The 17,692-nt window shown below is 42.1% G+C and overlaps 1 protein-coding gene across 2 annotated transcripts in view; it reads left to right on the forward strand.

The window, feature by feature from the left end:
* Window positions 1–17,692, forward strand: part of LOC137260464 (alpha-mannosidase 2x-like) — a 98,331-nt gene that overhangs the window by 69,344 nt on the left and 11,295 nt on the right. For both annotated transcript variants that reach the window (XM_067798129.1, XM_067798128.1), the window contains 11 exons: window positions 1,403–1,589; window positions 2,603–2,780; window positions 3,196–3,398; window positions 6,970–7,152; window positions 7,715–7,823; window positions 8,497–8,564; window positions 8,901–9,066; window positions 10,023–10,156; window positions 10,264–10,363; window positions 10,517–10,639; window positions 16,849–16,960. In XM_067798129.1, the coding sequence (XP_067654230.1) occupies window positions 1,403–1,589; window positions 2,603–2,780; window positions 3,196–3,398; window positions 6,970–7,152; window positions 7,715–7,823; window positions 8,497–8,564; window positions 8,901–9,066; window positions 10,023–10,156; window positions 10,264–10,363; window positions 10,517–10,639; window positions 16,849–16,960 (1,563 nt within the window). The remainder of the gene's footprint in view (window positions 1–1,402; window positions 1,590–2,602; window positions 2,781–3,195; window positions 3,399–6,969; window positions 7,153–7,714; window positions 7,824–8,496; window positions 8,565–8,900; window positions 9,067–10,022; window positions 10,157–10,263; window positions 10,364–10,516; window positions 10,640–16,848; window positions 16,961–17,692) is intronic.

The following is a 17,692-nucleotide window of genomic DNA, read 5'->3' on the forward strand; positions in this document are numbered from 1 at the left end:
GGAGCAGTGTCACAGTACATTGGGGAGCAGTGTCACAGTAAGATGGGGAAAAGTGTCAGAGTGTAGTGGGGATTAGTGTCACAGTGAAGTGGGCAGCAGTGGGGAAGTGTGTCAGTGTAAAGTGGGGAGCAGTGTCTGAGTAAAGTTGGCAGCAGTGTCACACTGATGTGGAGGGCAGTGTCACAGGGAAGTGGGGAGCAGTGTCATGGTAAAGTAGGGAGTAGTGTCACAATAAGTTAAGAAGCAGTGTTAAAGTAAGATGGGAATCCATGTTACAGTAAAGTGGAGGGCAGTGTCACAGTAAAGTGGGGAGCATTGTCATACTAGAGTGGAGAGCAGTGTCACATTAAAGTAGGAAACAGTGTCTCAGTAAAGTGGGGAGCAATGCCATAGTAGAGTGGAGAGCTGTGTCATAGTAAAGTAGGGAACAGTGTTACAGTAAAGTGGAGGGAAGTGCCACAGTAAGGTAAGAAGCAGTGTTAAAGTAAAGTTGGTAACAGTGTGACAGTAAAGTGGGTAGGAGAGACAGGAAAGTGGGGAGCAGTGTCAGAGGTGATGAACAGTGTCACAGTAAAGAGGGGAGTAGTGGTGGGCAGTATCAAGTATAGTGGCCAGCAGTAAAGTCGTAAGCAGTGTCACAGTAAGGTGGGGAGCAGTGTCTCAGTATTATAGGGAGTAGTGTCAAAGTAAGATATGAAGCAGTATCACAGTGAAGTTGAGAGCAGTGTCACAGTAAAGTGGGAAGCAGTATCACAATAAGGTGGGAATCAGTGTCACACTCTCAGTAAAGTGGGAAACATTGTTACAATAGAGTGTTGAACAGTATCACAATTAAGTGGGGAGCAGTGTCTCAGTAAAGTGGGAAAAAGTGTCACACTCACAGTGAAATGGGAAGCAATGTGACAGTGACAAATTTCATCTGATGATGAGAAAGGCACTGATATGTTCTATTACTGATAGTGAATGTTTCGTCAGATGACAAGTGGGTACTGATATGTTCTGTTACTGATAGTGAATGTTTCGTCAGATGACAAGTGGGTACTGATATGTTCTGTTAATGAATATTTTGTCAGATGATGAGGGAGGCACTGCTATGTTCTGTTAATGAATATTTTGTCAGATGATGAGGGAGGCACTGCTATGTTCTGTTAATGAATATTTTGTCAGATGATGAGGGAGGCACTGCTATGTTCTGTTAATGAATATTTTGTCAGATGATGAGGGAGGCACTGATATGTTCTGTTAATGAATATTTTGTCAGATGATGAGGGAGGCACTGCTATGTTCTGTTAATGAATATTTTGTCAGATGATGAGGGAGGCACTGATATGTTCTGTTAATGAATATTTTGTCAGATGATGAGGGAGGCACTGATATGTTCTGTTAATGAATATTTTGTCAGATGATGAGGGAGGCACTGATATGTTCTGTCATATGATGCCATTCTACTCCTACGACGTCCCTCACACATGTGGCCCAGATCCAAAGATATGCTGCACATTCGACTTCCGTAGACTGCCTGGATCTAAGTACAAGTGCCCCTGGAAGCTAAACCCTGTGTCCGTCAATGATGGCAATGTGGCAGAGAGGTACGCATGACAATATGAACATAAGGTCTCATTGTTGCAGAGATGTATATTGTCAATACCGTGACTTTGTGTGCATTGTCAATATAGGGGCTCAATGTGAGAGCATGGTATGTATTGCCAAAATAGGGTCTTTATGTGAGAGTGTGGTGTATTGTCAACATAGGGGACACAGTATGAGGGTGTGGTGTGAATTGTCAATATAATGGACTCATTGTGAGGGTGTGGTATGTATTGTCAATGTACAGCTCAGTATGAGAGTGTGGTATGTATTGTCAATGTACGGCTCAGTGTGAGAGTGTGGTATGTATTGTCAATATAATGGACTCAATGTGAGAGTGTGGTATGTGTTGTCAATAATGAGGGCTCAGTGTGAGAGTATGGTATGTATTGTCAATAATGAGGACTCAATGTGAGAGTGTGGTGTGTGTTGTCAATAATGAGGGCTCAATGTGAGAGTGTGGTGTGTGTTGTCAATAATGAGGACTCAATGTGAGAGTGTGGTGTGTGTTGTCAATAATGAGGGCTCAGTGTGAGAGTGTGGTATGTATTGTCAATGTACAGCTCAATGTGAGAGTTTGGTATGTTTTGTCAATGTACAGCTCAATGTGAGAGTGTGGTGTGTGTTGTCAGTAATGAAGGCTCAATGTGAGAGCGTGGTATGTGTTGTCAATAATGAGGGCTCAATATGAGAGTGTGGTATTTATTGTCAATAATGAAGGCTCAATGTGCGAGTATGGTGTGTATTGTCAATACATGGGCTTGATGTGCGAGTGTGGTGTGTATTGTTAACATGGAGTCTTAATGTGAGAGTATGGTGTGTATTGTTAACATGGAGTCTTAATGTGAGAGTATGGTGTGTATTGTCAATATAGGGGGCTTAATGTGGTAGCAAAATTAAGATTCAAGAGGGTGGTTCAATGTATGTGTTCAGTTTATATGCTGCTGTGCTATCAGAATTATTGGACTGTAGGTTTGAATCCCAGTTGAGATACCAAGAGTAATGTGTGTTGCAGGTCCCTGACTCTGTTGGACCAGTATCGAAAGAAGGCTCAGCTGTACAAGACGAATGTGTTGTTGATCCCCCTTGGAGACGACTTCCGCTATGACCAGGCAGATGAATGGGACAAGCAGTTCTCCAATTACCAAAAAATATTCAACTACATCAACTCTCATTCAGAACTCAATGCCAAGGTACACACTGACATACTGTGCTGTTTTGATTGAGTTTTGATTTAGTTTGGTACATTTTCTCACTTTACACAATCATGTTCTGACAGAATTAGTTTGGTACATTGTCTCACTTCACACAATCATGTTCTGACAGAATTAGTTTGGTACATTGTCTCACTTCACACAATCATGTTCCGACACAATTAGTTTGGTACATTGTCTCACTTTACACAATCATGTTCCGACAGATGCAGTTTGGTACATTGTCTCACTTCACACAGTCATGTTCTGACAGAATTAGTTTGGTACTTTTTTTCACTTTACACAATCATGTCCTGACAGATGCAGTTTGGTACATTGTCTCACTTTACACAATCATGTTCCGACAGATTCAGTTTGATATATTGTCTCACTTTACACAATCATGTCCTGACAGATGCAGTTTGGTACACTGTCAGACTACTTTAACACTCTTTACAAGACCATGGGGGTAGATGCAGGAAGTCAACCGAAGGGCATCCCAACGCTCAGTGGAGATTTTTTCACTTATGCTGACCGTGATGATCACTACTGGAGTGGATACTTCACCTCTAGGCCATTCTACAAACATCTGGACAGGTTGATGGAAAGTCATCTCAGGTGAGTGATAACATGCAAAAGACAGACATATCAATAATGGGTTATTTAGGTATGTACAAGAGGCCAACAAGTTGATAATAGGTTATCCCACATATGCCATAATGTAGTAGAGGCCATAATTTTGTTAGTTATCATGGGTATATGATAGCTTAAGAGATTCTTTGGATGCCACATAAAAGCAGGGATAAATCTATCCATGTGTCCTGCATAATATGTGCGTGCAAGTTTGAAAGGACGCACATATATATTTTACATGTACATCCTGTGGATGCACCATGATTTTCCACCAAACTTCTTTCTGATTCTATAAGGTTATGTTTACTAGAACCATTTCCAATGGTGTAATATGATTGGCTGCCATATGTCACGTGAATGATTTCCACCAATCATAGCCTTCATACTAGACTGTGGCAAGTATACGTCATAATAAATCAATCTTTATGCAATAAACTCGCTTCTTACAACTGTGCAAATACTCTTAGCAAGGGTGCTATGAGCTTTTGAGCGACTATCGCCATCAAACATATCACCTTCCATGTTGTTCATACAAAGCTTTGAAATTGGAGGTATTTTTCGCTGTTGTATCCTTTAACCGCACTGATATCTGAAAACTGTACGACTGTACATATACTCTTAAAAAAAAGTAGGGGATCTTCATTTTTTTTGGAGTCAATCAATGTTGATATGATGTTATTGAAAGTTTTGACAGTGCATCACCATTTGCACTTCCTTACAACCATAGGTATTTGGAATGTAGTTGCTTTTGAAAGATGATTGGTGTATGGCTTGTAATTTGCATGTATACGATTTTCATTTTAAAACAAATGACTGGGACGGAAACAAACACTAACAAATGTGTGATGCAAGATGAGTGTCAAAATTGTTCTAAATGATTTCTTGACCTTCTTGACAAAACATCAAAATCTTTACATGCACATGTATGGGGCTACTTCATTGTGCACGTGCATATCAATCAATTTGAGAAATTCTTTTATTATAATTTTCCGATTACATTAAAAAATGTGACTGGATATTATGACATATTGCAAATAGAAAAATAGAGAAAGTTCCTATTTTCTTTGTTTTGATTATTTGAGCTTTTCTTCTTGGGGGCTCACAGAAATTTCAAGACCCATGAAGGTATCAGGTAGAATAGGCCTTCAGCAACCCATGCTTGCCATACAAGGCGACCATGTCGTAGGAGGCGACTAACGGGATTGGGTGGTCAGACTCACTGACTTGGTTGACACAGGTCATCGGTTCCCAATTGCACAGGTTGATGCTCATGTTGTCGACCACTGGATTGTCTGGTCCAGACTCGATTATTTACAGACCACCGCCACTCATTACTTCTCAACAGAGCGAGTCCAAGGACTCTGACACTGTAGAAGTGATGCACATAAAGGCAAGAATATTACGTACGTCAGCTTCTTAATTGTCATTTCAGAGTTTCTTCTTATTCCTTCGTACAAGATGCAAATAATGGATAGTGAATTATCTTGTGTTATAACATACACACGTGTACAAACAGATAGTGGGTGATATCAAATATGTGATAACACACGCAAATGTACAAACAGATAGTGAGTGATATCAGATATGTGATAATGTACACAGGTATACAGAAAGATAGTGGGTGTTATCAGGTGATAACACACACATTTGTACAAGTTGTTCAGTTCTCATGAGTGTTCTCATGACGTCACAGCATGAGAACACTCCTGTGACGTCACAAATAACACCACCACCGAGACTGTCTATAAAAAGGCACGAGCACCTCCAGTATCTCCGTCTGATGAGTATACTTTGTACGAAATGCGTAACCAAGATACACCTCAGCCAATCAGGCCCAGTGTAGTCACACATTTTGCTTCAACTTCTCCCTCTCTACTGCATGGACAGGATGTCCACAGTGGTTACACCGATCATATCAGAGAGCTCTTTCTCTAGTATCACCACTGAGGTACAGGTCCATGGACCCGACCCACCAGACGTGAAGAAAAGAAGAAGACTCACATTCGTGTTCGAAACGAAGTCCAATGTAACTACCAAGTCAAAAGCGGTTAAATTAGCCGACTCCCTAATGCCTACATACAGGGACCTCCGGAATGCTAACTAAAAGAGGGCCTGCCTCCAAGTGCATGCATACTCTGGATTTTAGTCAAACTCGATTTGACTCTGGACTTTGTGATGCTGCACATTTGGGACTGAGATGGGATTTTATTGCTAAAATTCCATATCCTGGCATTATCTACAGCCCTCGGTCCATGTGATACACAGGATTTATTGTTATGAGCTGTCAGAGCTCTCAGAATAATCGCCAATGAACAAAACATGGAGATGAAAATTCAAGTGCCTATTCAAACCCTTTTCTAAGGAGACACTTATGGAAATAACATTGAATACGATCCCAGTGTGGATGAGAGCTGTTATACTATAAAGGAGCAGGACATGAACCTCTGGGAGCCTCAAATACAAAGTTAGAGCTCTAGTGTCTACACTCACTGTACACGGAAACTGCTTGTTTACAACTGTAATGGAGCCCTGCTTTTGGACATCGTATGTGGTGTTTGCCAACCACTACCTCAGAGACACGGAACATCAGGCATTCAACAGTGTGGGCCACTTGTTGTAGCACAACAACTAACGGTTCCACAAAGTGCTGAGTTACACGCACCCTTTTATCATGTGACTTTTAGAGACCAATATGCTCTGTGGAGTGAAATGGTTGAGAGTCCATTTGCACGTCTAGGACAGGCTAGCATGAGTGATTATGACCCTTTACTTGTTAAGAAAATATTTGAACATGAGAAGGGTTGCAGCTTGTCTCGAAGGGACATCTTGTCTTGAAGGGACAATCTTGAGATGGGTATTGGAAGAACAAGACCAACATAATGCTGGACATACTTAAAGACAGTCACAAGAATCCATTTGTGGCCTGACCCACCACCAATTCCGTCGGATTCTGTAAGTATAATGGCATGAGTGAGGATAAGGAAAAATATGTAATTTTAAAGGTAAAATTTATATTTTATGCTTATCTTTATTCATGACATCAAAGCCTCCCAATCGCCATGCTTATGGCATGTTGGTTTTCACGGCAGTTTCATGTGTCCACGTCAAAGTGGATTGTATGTCCACTTTAAGAAGGGAACTTCCAAGGTATGTCAAGTGTTCCCCTATCTTCACATAGAGGGAGGAGATTAGCATAACAGCATGAGTCAAAATGAGTATAAAATATCAGTTTTATTCAGAAAGTTACAGTTTGCAATATCAATACTTTAGCATTCTCTGACAACTCAGTAGTTTGATGGTTTCCTTTAGGTGAACTTGATTTTCAAACATAATTAACTGAAATAATGCTGATGTAATCATGCTTGAAATACAATTAGGGGATAAACATCATGTGTTGGCCAATTTCCGGGTGTTATTGAGTATTTGAAGCACGGGAATGCATTTGGAACCGACTGCTGCTGTTTTCTCTGTCGACCACTGCTGTTTTCTCTGTTGACCTCTGCTGTTTTCACTGTTGACCCCTGCTGTTTTCACTGTTGACCTCTGCTGCTTGCAGGTCAGGTGAAGTCATATTTTCCATGGCTCAGTCATATGCTAGGAAGTTTACGTCATCAGCCTTCCCTTCGGTGGAGATGATGAGCCAACTGGTGACGGCGCGGCGGGCACTGGGGCTGTTCCAGCACCACGACGGCATTACTGGCACAGCCAAGGACTTTGTGGTAGTGGACTATGGCAACAGGTAAGTTACAGTCAGGCTTCTGTGGGCCATAAGTTCCTGAGATGTGAACAGTCAATACACAGGCCATTTTAGGTTCCTATGTCATTTTTTTTATTATGATGTATTGCTTAGATACTTGCATAAATGTGTACGTTTGGTCATGTGGTAATGCTGATAAATGGAATGCAGGGATAAATGTGAACTCACTCTTTCACCCCCACCCATTAAACTCATTCACCCACTCCAACACCTACACCCACTTCCACACCATCACCTACACCCACACCCACAGTCACACCAACACGCCATTACTTTAGAGATCTGTGAGGGACTGGTTAGAATATTGACTTTCAGTAACCATGCTTGTTGTAAGAGGCGATTTATGGGAAGGGGTGGTCAGGCTTGGTTCCCTACTGCAAAGATAGTTGCTCATGCTATTGATCACTGAATTGTCTGGTCCAGAATTGATTATTTACAGACCACTGCTATATAGCGGGAGTACTGCTGAGTGCCATGTGAAACTAAACTGACATACTCTTTTTCTCACTCTTTCGAAAATGGGAATACACTTTGTGTGTTGTAGGATAGTGGAGTCCCTAGCTAATCTGAAACGCTTGATAGTAGAGTGTGCCACATACCTGCTGGCTGGTGAGAAGAATGACTTCAAGGACAAAACATACTACTTCAATGTGGTAAGTTCCTTTTAGCAACTTCGGTATGTATGTCATGTTGGAGATGTGAGCAGCCACACCTTTTAACTTATAAGAGGCTGTAAGCCTCTCCAGAAAAAGTCATACAATAGCAGTAATCTCTTAGTCCAGTGATGGTGATGACCGGCAAGCTGATAAGACAATCTCTTTCAAATGTAGAGATGATGAAGGATCCATGGAGACCACTGATGATCCCTGTCAGCCACTTGTCTTGTGTCCATTCCATGATATAATAATGGAAGATGTTTCCTCGTGAAATATAGTGGGAGACTGAGCGTACACACGTCCACATGGTGTAGTGGCCAGAAAGAGAATGACAGGCACAATTCATCACATGACCATCTGAGCATGCTGCACGGTTATAGAGATGATTGACAGGTGCCGATGTTGAGGTGGGGGCAGATGTCGGTTGGTCAGAGGCCAGCGAGATTTGATTCAACTTAGCTCATAGCACATTTCCACACATAGAGGAAGAGGAGAGCTGCATAATGTGAGATGGGATAAGTATATAAATATACAATTTATAGTTACAATTTCTGACTTTGTATTGCATGTGTTTAGTGAAGACTCATGCTGAAAGTGTAAGGAACTGTTTCTGTGTTGCATGGTTGTGTGAAGCAAAGTGTATTAATGTACCATGTACTCCTTGTTTCAGGATGAGTTAAGGGAATCCCATGATTCTTTGCCAGACAAGACTGTGATGGAGTTGTCAGATAATTTTAGGTGAGGAATATTTATTTTCTGTGATTTACACAGAATAATTTGTTGTTCGTAAAACTATTTTTCACCTGGAAACTGTTTCACTCCAATTTCAGATTGTCAAATGAATCAGATACAGGGATGACTCTGAGATATCGTTCAACAGTTCACTTCCTGGCCACTACAGTCTAAGGGAAATAACTCTATCCTATCAGAGAAGAGTGTCTGAACATGAATTTCTGCATGGTTACCTTATGTCGTATGTAATGAGGGTTGATCTGAAACATTATGGTGTTGGTTTTATTCTCAACGACAATGTAACGGAAGAGTCTGATACTGTTTGAATTCACCTTTTGATAGGTCTGTGATTCTGTACAACTCCATGGCTAACAAACGTGTGGAGGTGGTGAAAGTGTTTGTCAATGCTGTGGATGTCGAGGTCCAAGACCCAACAGGCAAAGTCATTCACTCTCAGATAGAACCGTTCTGGGCAGACACAGACAGCACTACAGGCATGAAGTACAAGGTAGGTTAATTTGAGTCTCAAATGGAGCCGTTTTGGTCAGACACTGAGGTAGTGAGTGAGTGAGTGAGTGAGTGAGTTTAGCCGCACTCAGCAATTTTCCAGGTATGTGGCGGCGGTCTGTTAATAATAAAGTCTGGACCAGACCATCCAGTGATCTACAACATGAGCATCGATCTGCGCAAATGGGAACTGATGACATGTGTCAAACAAATCAGAAAGTCTGACCACCCGATCCCGTTAGTCGCCTCTTACGACAAGCATAGTTGCCTTTCATGGCAAACGTAGGTTGCTGAAGGCCTATTCTACCACGGGACCTTCACGGGTCTGGTCAGATACTAAGAGCACTGCAGGTATGAAATACAAGGTTGGTTAACTGTGTCTCAGAAGAGCCATTCTGGTCAGACACATGCAGTGCTGCAAGCATGCAGTACAAGGTAGGTTAACTGTGTCTCATAGCCATTCAGGTCAGACAGTTGCAGTGCTGCAGGCATGCAGTACAAGGTTGATTAACTGTGTCTCATAGCCATTCTGGTCAGACAGTTGCAGTGCTCCAAGCATGCAGTACAAGGTAGGTTAACTGTGTCTCATAGCCATTCAGGTCAGACAGTTGCAGTGCTGCAGGCATGCAGTACAAGGTTGATTAACTGTGTCTCATAGCCATTCTGATCAGACAGTTGCAGTGCTGCAGGCATGCAGTACAAGGTTAGTGCAGGTTTGAACTATAAGGTGTGTTGAATATATGTAGACATTGATACCGGTGAACTCTTAGGACTGACTGCAACTCCTGGCATGGGTGTGTCTTGAGTGTTCTTGTCATTATCAATCGGTCAGCAGCTTAGTGTCAGACTGGGATTAGAAAGTGATTCTGGTACACCACCCTATGTTTAGCACACGGTTGTGGTTTATATACATTGTGTATTTTGTTTCCACTATCTCAGAAGTGTGGTTGTTTACAGCTTGCCTTCGTGTGTGAGTTACCAGCCCTTGGTGTGGCTCGCTACCAGCTCCGCCAAGTTGCCCCTGCATCCAACCCCAGACACCACAGGGTTGAGATCAAGCTGATTAATGCCCAGCCAACACAGGCCATTGTGTAAGTACATTCCTGCCAGTCCTAACATCTTCAATATAGGCTAACTGTAACTACGCGCTTCTATGTATTACATTCTGAAAATGAGCTTTGATGTGTTTATTTTTCAGGCCGTCTTTTCTTGTGAAACGTGTGACTGACTCAGCCGATTTTAGTCTGGAGAACATTTACTTTAAAGCTCGATTCTCTGGGACTACTGGGTTGTTGAAGGTAAGAAATGATCATTATTAAAGAGAGTTAACGACAGTCCTGTTGATAAATGATCCAGTGTCTTGCCCAGGCTAATCCTGATACTGTGGAGGATTATGCACAAAGATGCCCACAGTTTGTACAGGATTCCACTTTCAACTCTTTCTCTTTCAGGCGATGATGACCAAACCAGACTTGGTAGAACACAAGACTGAGACAGAGTTTGTCCTGTATGGAACTAAAAATGCTAAGGAAAAGTCTGGAGCCTACTTGTTCCTGCCTGATGGTGTTGCTAAGGTATGACTAGTGGGCAGAACCTCATTCGCACATACTCTGATCAACAGGTGTAGGTTTCCTTCCACTCATGATTGCTCCAGTAAGATGAACAATTCTGTGACAAAACACTTTATTTTATTTTATTTTTCCTTATCTACTTATTTTAGCTTATGATGCTTATTATGCTCATCTCCTCGCTCAATGGGAAGATAGTGGAACTCTTGAAATCCCATGAAGTTCCCATCTAATTGAAGCCAACATACAATACACTTGCCCACCAGAAGCCTCCCTTCCCACCAATACAGTCACATGATTGGCACTCTCTCCTTCATCACCTGACTTGGACAGTTGGAGGCGATTTGGATCCTGATATGGCGATGAGTTTTTGGCTTATATTTCGGTCCTTTAAACAAAATTGTGTCATATTCAGTTTTTGGATTGTATTTATCATGATGTAAAATTATTGTTTTGCGAGCATGATATTTTTGCAAAAATTGCGAATGACTTAAGCTCGCAAAAATATCATGATGCAGTTTGCTCGTAGAATGCAATGAATAATCAGTAAACAACCTGTCCTATCTCCGCTTTATTATTCACCACTTCATATAAATTAACAATAGATCTAGACAATACACTATATTAAGCAATGACAACAACGCGGAAATGACTAATTACTAGCATTACTCATACTCACGTGTCACATATCAAACAATGGATACCTGAACAAAAGTCACTCAGTCGGTATGTCCGATACTCCAGACATGCACCAACCACGCAACACACATTTCTTGAAGACTGTTTGAAAGGCCGAGACCATCCATTGGGCGTGGATAGCTTTCATGACACTTACCTGGAGATCAACAGCTTCGCTGACACTGACTAAACTGATCCTTCGTCAGTGCCAATTTATTAATTTATTAAGCATATATGGCCTATGCAGCAAGTGCTGTTTTTAGGAAAACGTCATTGATTGCATACATGCGGAAGTACTCAACTAAATGGTGTTCCAGATTAGTGGCAACCTTTAATATGTGATTGGATTTACTTCAGATAAAACTTTCAGATGCATGTAAGCTTTGAAACTGTCAAACTAAGCTATGTTTTGAGAATTAGGCAAGTTTAAAAAATATTGTGACGCAAAAACGTCTGTTGGTCGCCACTCGCAAAAATATCATGTCGCAAAAATTTCGTGATTTACAGTAATTTTCATGTGTCCAAAACACCACTTACACTTGTCTCAGATAAATAAGACTAAGGGGATACCTTAGTACCTTAGACTATCTTGTCATTGAGGGCTTGCGGGGCGAACATGTGGAGTCTAAATATCCACCTAAGTTCGAGTGATCTCCTCTTTTGGGTGGTGCTAACAAGCTCAGTGTCCTCTCTGAGTTGTGTGATGATCTCGTAAGTGAGATCGGATTTGCCATGTTTTCCTGAGTTGAAGTGAATTGCAACAGGTTTGTCTCTGTTGTGTGTGATGTCAGCATAGTGTTCATTCAGTCTCGTTTTGAAACATCTTTTGGTTTCCCCTACATATTTTGTTGTGCTTTTTTTGCAGGTGAGAAGGTAGACCACATTTTTGTTGGTGCATTTATACTGTCGTTTACAGTATTTGACACCAGATTCTGTACTGTAAAAAGTGTCTGAACGATTGATTATGATGCAGATTTTGCAGTTTTGTTTGTTACATGGATCGTCAAGGAACGTGACTACCCGGCCACTGACTTGTGGCGTATTCTTGGGGTATTCTAGTGAGGCGCGTACTAGATAATCCTTCAAGGTTTTGTTCCTCCTGTAGGTGATAATGTGGGGAGTGTTTAACACTTTTGGGCATATTTCTGATCCGGATAGCAGATGCCATCACTTCCGGATAATGGCATTGAGCTCCATGTCCACTGGGTTGAAATCGCAAACAAAGACCATAGCTTTTTGTTTGGTCTTAGACGGTCTTGTAGGGTTTGTCAGGAGGGTCTTCCTGTCCTTGCTGTCAGCCTTGTGTTTATGCTGTTGTATCAGTCTCACCGGATATCTTCGTTTGAGGTAGAAGTTTATAGGTTGAGACTGTGTTTATCATACACCTCAGTAGAGGAGCAGATGCATTTGGGCCCTTAGTTTTGACATGTCTGGGGTGACATGACGTATACAACAGGTAAGAGTGTGTGTCGGTTGGCTTGCAATATAGAGAGAAACATAACTTGTTGTTCTCCTTGTCTAGACTTACCCATGTGTCTAGAAAAGCTACCTTGTTGGTTGAAAAATCATCTGTGAATTTTATGGTGGGATGAGCTTCATTGAGGTATTTTATGAAGGATTCTAGGCTGGACTGGCCTATTGTCCATATTAGGAAAATATTGTCAATAAACCGCATGTAGATGTGTGGTTGGTTGGCATATAGTGAGAGGAGTTTAGTTTCTAATTCTCCCATGAATGTATTGGCATATGATGGTTCTAGTTTAGTACCCACAGCTGTGCCTCCTACCTGTAGGTAGTGCTGGCAGTTGAAGACAAAGTTGTTTTTGTGGAGTACAGATTTGAGAAGACCCAGAATGCCAGTGGCACTGATTTGCCAGTCAGGCTGGTGTCTGCGGATTGCTTTAGCAACAGCTAATAATCCCTCCTTGTTGGGGATGTTGGTTTACAGTGAAGTAACATCTAGTGTGACTAAGATGACGTGTTGATGAGCCGGAATATGAAGTGACTCCAATCTTTGTATGAAGTGTGTTGTGTCACGGACATAGCTTGGGTATTGCGGGACAAACTCTTTTATGTGTTCGTCCACGAAGCTACTGATTTTCTCAGTGGGGGTATTGCGGGACGAACTCTTTTATGTGTTCGTCCACGAAGCTACTGATTTTCTCAGTGGGGGTATTGCGGGACGAACTCTTTAATGTGTTCGTCCACGAAGCTACTGATTTTCTCAGTGGGGGTATTGTTCCCGCTTATGATGGGACGGCCTGGAGTTTTGCCTGGTCTGAGGCATGTGTGGATTTTAGGGAGTGTATAAAATCTCCCTGCTTTGCAGTCATTAGGTATGAGGCCTAGGAACACTTTTTGTGTCACCCCCCTGCAACTGAAGCAAGTGCCTATCTCACTCCAACGGGGCCCGTCAGTTTTACTTACACTTGTGTCAATTGATGAGATTGTGCTCCCAATGTAAGTTACGGTTGTCAGTGGTTGATTTGTATATCTTATGTCCTTCAAGCAAACATATTAGTTCTTCCACTGTTCACTGTTAACTTTGTAAGAATTTATCTGATTCAGACTTTGCGTTACATATATATACTGTTCAAAGGCATGCTAAGAACAAACATTGTAGGCTCTCTCAAGTCATGTCTAATAATTCCACAACACTTTTGTGGAAGGACAGGGAGGATTCGGTGGACAGGGATAGACGTCGCCAAACTCCATCACTGGAGGATGCCCTCTTCTCCGACTCAGAGATCATGTCGTAGATTACGAACGTGTTGCACCTCGTCTCACCGTCAAAGGATGCCAATGAAGCGCTCACCTTAAGATGAGTACTGAGGACATCGACTTGATGACGTTTCCTCCGATTGTGTAGCAGTTTTCCAGATGGCCACCATCACCAACACATTCTGGCCTTCAGTGCTTGTCAATTCCCACATCACATGCAGCCCTTCATGAAAGCACCAGAAGTAGATGAGGACTACAAGCTCCTCAGGGAGACTCACAACACGCCCTACAAAGTGGAGGATAAACTACTGGTTTAGCTGGATACAACCACTCAGCATAATTGACTCACCCATTCCAGAGCTGTCAATGACCCAGTTCAGCAAGCCAGAGACTGAAGAAGATAGGATGGCCCTCTCTGCACCCACTACTCAGAAGAAGGATCAACAATTCATCTTGGAGCTTCTAGGCTCTATGTCTGCGGGATTGAATCTACTACGCCTGCAAGGATTATTATCAGCAGCATCCCTTGTAAAACCCTTGTATTAGGTTCCCTGGTCAGCATCTACTGTATTTGACAGCAGAATCAAGGATGTCACTAAATCCGTCTCCCAGGACTCCAGGGAAGTAATGATGGTAAAGTCGATCGACACTTTGACTACTGTCCTCACAGTGTTATTCCAACAGGTCAAAGTTCTCCAGAGAGCGATTGACAAGTAGCAGGGTTCAAATTCTTTTAAATAGAACCACTTACAACAGGGCAAGTGACTTGAAGAAAGTAACTTGTCCCAACTAATTTTCCACTTGCCCTGATTTTTGCCCTGATTATGAAATTATGTAGGAATAAATCAACATGGTATTTGGTTACTGGACTATTTATTGAAAACTGATAAATATCCAAGACAGATAACCCTACTTTACTATCATAGAAAAATTTAATAACTACAGTTTGAGCAGATATGAGACGAAATCCAAGTTTATTTGCTGTTTGAAACTGTAAACAGAAATTATCCATGGACAAGAAAGACACTGTAAGCAGAAATTATCCATGGACAAGAAAGATGCCATTGTTTGATTGGCTGAAATGAAAAGTGACTTGTCCCGGGCATTGAGCGATGGGATATTTGAACACCTGAAGAAGTACAATGCTTGTGGGGGCAAGAGCTCTTGTCTCATCTAGAGGAAGCAAGCGCTCCCATGGAACAGGACATCCTGCCAGGGGCGCTAAAGGAGGAAAGCGCTGAAGATCAGGTTCAGAATGACAGGAGTCTTCCACCCACAGCTGTTCCAATACAAACTTCATGAGTGGGTTTACGTCTACAATGCTACTGGAAGAATTGGGGACTTGTCAACAACGATTATGTCATGAGCATGCTACGGGACAGCTACAACATCCTGCTGCAGGCAGCACCACCGTTCACAAGAGACCCAGCACCAGGGATCAATGAGACAAGCTAACAGACATCATAGCATCTCTACTAGAGAATGGCAGAGTTGAAGAACTACATCCGAATCGACTAACACCAGGATTCTACTCCGCCCTTTTTTGTACCCAAGAAACACTCCAAGGAAAAGTTTCAACTCATCTGCAACCAGGATTATCTGCTGAAACCAGAACGGTTCAGTATTATCCATCTACCACAGCTGCGACATCTTATCCATCCAGCGGATTATCTACCCAGCATCGATCTACAAGACACCTGTCTGCCTCTAGGAAATATCTGCGCTACATATTCAACGGTCAGGACTACCAGTGGACAGTTCTACCATATATAATATTTTCGGCCCTGTGTATTTACTCAGGTCATCAAGATCATCATCACCTACCTACGTTACCTGGGGAACTTTTACCTGGACGATGGTATTCAAGTTCATCATGAGACTAGTCAACTCAGACTGAATTTAGATTTCACCATCAGGCTGCTATCTCAACTCTGATGGCTACGTGCATTAGACCTGCAGCAAGATCTTACATTCCTCAGGATTTGATTTCTCACTCCACTGAACCATTGTTCCAGAGGATCGGTAGGTCAGAATTCAAGCCATGATGGAACAAGCTCAACTCTCTCCATTACCACTACAACGGTGGCAGAGTCAGCTTGGTCCGCTCAGAATTCAGCATGGCCTGACCCACCACCAATTTTCGTCAGATTCTGTAAGCATAAGAAGCATGAGTCAGGATAAGGAAAAATGTATATTTTTCTGAATAACATTTATATTTTATACTTATCCTGGCTCAAGTCGTCAAGCCCTCCCAACCACCTCTCTCAGGCATGCTGAAATCACAGTAATTGTTGTGTTGGGCTTATGAGATTTTGGAAAGCATGACAAACATGGCTGGCTATGTGACCAAGTTTGAAAGAAATTGAAGCTTCCTGTGGGTTAGTGTTTTGTACGACTGCTTTGATTAGAAGGGAACTTCAAGGGATTTCAAGTGTTCCACTATCTTCGCATAAAGGGATGAGATAAGCAACATAAGCATGAGTCAGGATAAGTATAAAATATCAATTGTATTCAGAAAATTACATGATCCTATCACTACACTTTACCTCAGTTATGTTTTGTGTTTCTGTGGCACTACACTTTACTTCAGTTATGTTTTGTGTTTCTGTGACACAGTACATTACTCCGGTAAAGTAATGATTCTGTGACACTATACTTTACTTCACTTATGTTTTGTGTTTTTGTGACACCACACTTTTCTTCAGTAAAGTAATGATTCTGTGACACTACACTTTACTTCAGTAATGTTTAGTTTTTCTGTGACAGTGCCCGTTACTCGAGTAGAGTAATGATTTGGAAACATTTCTCTGTTTCAGCCTGTGCACATTGTTAGCCCCTTGGTGAGAATTATCACGGGTCCTATCTTGTCTGAAGTTCATGTCTTCACACCTTATGCAGAACACGTGGTGCGGGTCATCAACTCCCCAGGTACAAACGTGTCCGACAGCTCTGTTGGACATATGGAAACATAAAGCCAGGTCAATTTGAAAACTAAAACATTTCAGTAAACCAACGAGGTAACTGTTAACAGAAAGACACATGAATATAGCCTGGTTTGCTGACTGATAATTCCTGAATGATGGAGGGTGCATGCAAACTGGGGGGAAGTATCGCAGTGGACGATGTCTTGTCTAAAGGAAGGAGGGTGGGTACATCTGGAGCAGTGGACAATGCCTGGTCTAAAGGAAGGAGGGTGGGTATATCTGGAACAGTGGACAATGTGTGGTTTAAAGGAAGGATGGTGGGCATATCTGGAGCAGTGGACAATGTGTGGTCTAAAGGAAGGAGGGTGGGCATATCTGGAACAGTGGATGATGTGTGGGCTAAAGGAAGGAGGGTGGGTATATCTGGAACAGTGGATGATGTGTGGGCTAAAGGAAGGAGGGTGGGCATATCTGGAGCAGTGGACAATGTGTGGTCTAAAGGAAGGAGGGTGGGTATATCTGTAGCAGTGGACAATGTGTGGTCTAAAGGAAGGAGGGTGGGTATATCTGGAACAGTGGATGATGTGTGGGCTAAAGGAAGGAGGGTGGGTATATCTGGAACAGTGGACAATGTGTGGTCTAAAGGAAGGATGGTGGGTATATCTGGAACAGTGGACAATGTGTGGTCTAAAGGAAGGAGGGTGGGTATATCTGGAACAGTGGATGATGTGTGGTT

The sequence above is a fragment of the Haliotis asinina genome, chromosome 13, assembly GCF_037392515.1.
Source record: "Haliotis asinina isolate JCU_RB_2024 chromosome 13, JCU_Hal_asi_v2, whole genome shotgun sequence".
NCBI classification, from domain to species: Eukaryota; Metazoa; Mollusca; class Gastropoda; order Lepetellida; family Haliotidae; genus Haliotis; species Haliotis asinina.